This window comes from Salmo salar, chromosome 07 (genome assembly GCF_965601325.2).
Source record: "Salmo salar chromosome 07, fSalSal1, whole genome shotgun sequence".
Classification (NCBI taxonomy): domain Eukaryota; kingdom Metazoa; phylum Chordata; class Actinopteri; order Salmoniformes; family Salmonidae; genus Salmo; species Salmo salar.
Genome location: NC_138297.1, coordinates 9,420,001 through 9,425,000, shown reverse-complemented (window position 1 = coordinate 9,425,000; position 5,000 = coordinate 9,420,001). Strand labels below are relative to the sequence as shown.

General features: G+C 42.8%; 1 protein-coding gene across 1 annotated transcript in view; it reads right to left on the bottom strand.

The window, feature by feature from the left end:
- adam19a (ADAM metallopeptidase domain 19a) overlaps positions 1–5,000 on the bottom strand; it is a 242,938-nt gene that overhangs the window by 98,226 nt on the left and 139,712 nt on the right. The window contains exons 7-9 of the mRNA XM_045721473.2: positions 4,900–4,965; positions 3,157–3,228; positions 2,391–2,557 (exon numbers count right to left, since the gene is read on the bottom strand). Coding sequence (XP_045577429.2) covers positions 2,391–2,557; positions 3,157–3,228; positions 4,900–4,965 — 305 coding nt within the window. The remainder of the gene's footprint in view (positions 1–2,390; positions 2,558–3,156; positions 3,229–4,899; positions 4,966–5,000) is intronic.

Here is a 5,000-nt window from a genome sequence, read left to right as displayed (position 1 = left end):
TCACTGAGCTGTGATGTTCTAATTACACCTCACTGAACTGTGTTGTTCTAATTACACCTCACTGAACTGTGTTGTTCTAATTACACCTCACTGAACTGTGTTGTTCTAATTACACCTCACTGAGCTGTGATGTTCTAATTACACCTCACTGAGCTGTGATGTTCTAATTACACCTCACTGAACTGTGATGTTCTAATTACACCTCACTGAACTGTGATGTTCTAATTACACCTCACTGAGCCGAGATCTTTTAGTTAATAGAACCGCTGTTTAGCTAATCATTTATCAATCTAGCTAGTAATGAAGGCTGGAATTCATTTTGGGCGACGGAAGGGGAGGGATTTACACTGCTGCTACTCACTGTTTATTATCTATGCATAGTCACTTTACCCCTATCTATATGTATAGTGCCTTGCAGAAGTATTCATCCACCTTGGTGTTTTTCCTATTTTGTTGCATTATAACCTGTAATTTAAATGGATTTTTATTTGGATTTCATGTAAAGGACATACACAAAATAGTCCAAATTGATGAAGTGAAATGAAAAAAAAAATTGGTTCAAAAAATTATACAAAATAAAAAACGTAAAAGTGGTGTGTGCATATGTATTCACCCCCTTTGCTATGAAGCCCCTAAATAACATCTGGTGCAACCAATTACCTTCAGAAGTCACATAATTAGTTAAATAAAGTCCACCTGTGTGCAATCTACTTGTCACATGATCTGTCACATGATCTCAGTATATATACACCTGTTCTGGAAGGCACCAGAGTCTGCAACACCACTAAGCAAGGGGCACCACCAAGCAAGTGGCACCATGAAGACCAAGGAGCTCTCCAAACAGGTCAGGGACAAAGTTGTGGAGAAGTATAGATCAAGGTTGAGTTATAAAAAAATATCAGAAACTTTGAACATCCCACAGAGCACCGATAAATCCATTATAAAAAACTGTAAAGAATATGTCACCACAACAAACCTGCCAAGAGAGGGCCGCCCACCAAAACTCATGGACCAGGCAAGGAGGGCATTAATCCGAGAGGCAACAAAGAGACCAAAGATAACCCTGAAGGAGCTGCAAAGCTACACAGCGGAGATTGGAGTATCTATCCATAGGACCACTTTAAGCCGTACACTCCACAGAGCTGGGCTTTACGGAAGAGTGGCCAGAAAAAAGCCATTGCTTAAAGAAAAAAATAAGCAAACACATTTGGTGTTCGCCAAAAGGCATGTGGGAGACTTCCCAAACATACGGAAGAAGGTACTCTGGTCAGATGAGACTAAAATGTAGCTTTTTGGCCATTAAGGAAAACACTATGCCTGGCGCAACCCGACACCTCTCATCACCCCGAGAATATCTTCCCCACAGTGAAGCATGGTGGTAGTAACATCATGCTGTGGGGATGTTTTTCCATCGGCAGGGACTAGGAAACTGGTCAGAATTTAAGGAATGATGGATGGCGCTAAATACAGGGAAATTCCTGAGGAAACCTGTTTCAGTCTTCCAGAGATTTGAGACTGGGATGGAGGTTCACCTTCCAGCAGGACAATGACCCTAAGCATACTGCTAAAGCAACACTTGAGTGGTTTAAGAGGAAACATTTAAATGTCTTGGGATGGCCTAGTCAAAGCTCATACCTCAATCCAATTGAGAATCTGTGGTATGACTTAAAGATTGCTGTACACCAGCTGAACCCATCCAACTTGAAGGAGCAGGAACAGTTTTGCCTTGAAGAATGGGAAAAAATCCCAGTGGCTAGATGTGCCAAGCTTAGAGACTTGCAGCTGTAATTGCTGCAAAAGATGGCTCTACAAAGTATTGACTTGGGGGGGGGGGGGGTGAATAGTTATGCACGCTCAAGTCTTCCGTTTTTTTGTCTTATTTTTTGTTTGTTTCACAATAAATAATTTTTTTTATTGCATCTTCATAGTGGTAGGCATGGCGTGTAAATTAAATGATACAACCCCCCCCAAAATCTATTTTAATTCCAGGTTGTAAGGCAACAAAATAGGAAAAATGCCAAGGGGGGTGAATACTTTCGCAAGCCACGGTACAAATGACCTCAACTAACCTGTAGCTCCACACATAGACCCCGGTGCCCCCTGTATATAGCCTTGTTATTCTTATTTTATTCTGTTACTTTTCATTTATTTTGTACTTTATTTTAGTTTACTGAATATTTTCTTAACTCTATTTTCTTAAAACTGCACTGTTTGTTAAGGGCTTGTAAATAAACATTTCACTGTAAGGTCTACACCTGCTGTATTCGGCGCATGTGTGTGTGTGTGTGTGTGTGTGTGTGTGTGTGTGTGTGTGTGTGTGTGTGTGTGTGTGTGTGTGTGTGTGTGTGTGTGTGTGTGTGTGTGTGTGTATGTGTGTGGTCTTTACTAACGTCAGTAGCTGTGCGTTGTCGTGCTTCTTGCGGGACTTAAGCTTCTGTCTCCACTGTAGGAAGGACCAGAGTGTGGTGTTGGGCTCCTCTGTAATGATGCACTCATCCCTCTCCTTCCATACCTCCAGACCAATCAGAGGCACCCGGATGTTCAGAGCCCTGTAGAACTGAACCCCAACCAGAACATAACACAACCGCCTGGCAACAGACAACACTCACGGCAACAGGCAACACTCACGGCAACAGGCAACACTCACGGCAACAGGCAACACTCACGGCAACAGGCAACACTCACGTCAACAGGCAACACTCACGTCAACAGGCAACACTCACGGCAACAGGCAACACTCACGGCAACAGGCAACACTCACGGCAACAGGCAACACTCACGGCAACAGGCAACACTCACGGCAACAGGCAACACTCACGTCAACAGGCAACACTCACGGCAATGGGGTCACACAGAGACATGTGTTTTGTTTTTCATTGTGACTAGGGCATTTCTAAACAGACAAATTTAGATTATTCAAATCTATCATTTTCAATCACTTTGATCATTCTGATGACACAACAAAGGGCAGAATTGTAAAGGACTAGAAAGACAATTAATCTCAGAAATATCAGAGAACTGTGTGGAAGTTAATGATATGTCAGGAGGTGATTTATAAAACCAGACTCTCTCTCTCTCCCGGCTCTGATAAATGAAGCTCTCTTTATTCCCCCTGTGGATTGCATCTAAGACACACACATCACCACACTGGCTTACCTTATCAACATAATTGGCAATCTCCATTATCCTCAGCTTGGTTTTCTGGTAGTCCTTATTCTGTCGTTTATACTAGATTACAAAGGGAGATGGAATATCATTCAGTGGCAGACATAAAATCAATAGTGACAAATGTTCAACAAAACACGATACATTTTTTAAAATGGCCGTCCTCAATAGAACAAGAGAGATCCAGAAGAAAAAACATGTCCCACTTCACCAACTCTACCCCCACTTCATCATCATAGTAGGTACCAATTAAGAACAGGAGTGGACCAAATACTGTATTCTGATTGGTCACCACCATGCACTGTTACCACGGCGTCATATTCATATTGCACCTAACAGTAGCCAACTGGAACGTAGAATGGACCGTTATGGAAGACATATCTTTTCCTTCCTGGCCGGCTGGAGCACATTGTCTATTTAGGACTGGTAATGAGCTCTCTGTCTCCCACCATTAGACCCAACTAGAAACGTTCATCATTAACATGACAAATCCTTTCCTCTGGTCTCTTCTATGCTGCTCTCTATCAGTGAGGAAAAGGTGCTTCAGCCCATCAGCCAGCATCATAATTATACACTATTTCACAAAGTAGGCAGAGTTGAGGATGAGTGAGGACCATTATGTTACTAACAAGTTGAGGATGAGGACCATTATGTTACTAACGATTTGAGGATGAGTGAGGACCATTATGTCAGAGTTGAGGATGAGTGAGGACCATTATGTTACTAACAAGTTGAGGATGAGGACCATCATGTTACTAACGAGTTGAGGATGAGTGAGGACCATTATGTCAGAGTTGAGGATGAGTGAGGACCATTATGTTACTAACAAGTTGAGGATGAGTGAGGACCATTATGTCAGAGTTGAGGATGAGTGAGGACCATTATGTCAGAGTTGAGGATGAGTGAGGACCATTATGTTACTAACGAGTTGAGGATGAGTGAGGACCATTATGTCAGAGTTGAGGATGAGTGAGGACCATTATGTCAGAGTTGAGGATGAGTGAGGACCATTATGTCAGAGTTGAGGATGAGTGAGGACCATTATGTTAGAGTTGAGGATGAGTGAGGACCATTATGTTACTAACGAGTTGAGGATGAGTGAGGACCATTATGTTAGAGTTGAGGATGAGTGAGGACCATTATGTTACTAACGAGTTGAGGATGAGTGAGGACCATTATGTCAGAGTTGAGGATGAGTGAGGACCATTATGTCAGAGTTGAGGATGAGTGAGGACCATTATGTCAGAGTTGAGGATGTGAGGACCATTATGTCAGAGTTGAGGATGAGTGAGGACCATTATGTCAGAGTTGAGGATGAGTGAGGACCATTATGTCAGAGTTGAGGATGTGAGGACCATTATGTTAGAGTTGAGGATGAGTGAGGACCATTATGTTAGAGTTGAGGATGAGTGAGGACCATTATGTCAGAGTTGAGGATGAGTGAGGACCATTATGTTAGATGAGATAATTATTGTTCACAATGTTCCCCATGTCCATTTGATACTTCAATGGGTTGGTTGACGTCCCTGGACAGATGTGACACACACACTTGACTTTGTACACACACACACACACACACACACACACACACACACACACACACACACACACACACACACACACACACACACACACACACACACACACACACACACACACACACACACACTTGCCCTGCTCTGATCAAAGGAACAATAAGGAATAGCTCCACTTGTTGTTGGCTAGATAGCTTACCAGTGTACTGTCAGCCACGATGTACAGCTCCATGTACTTGGTGGTGCCCCAGGCATTTCGTCTCACCTGTTTCCAAAAAGAGAGAGATCAGAAAGGGAGGA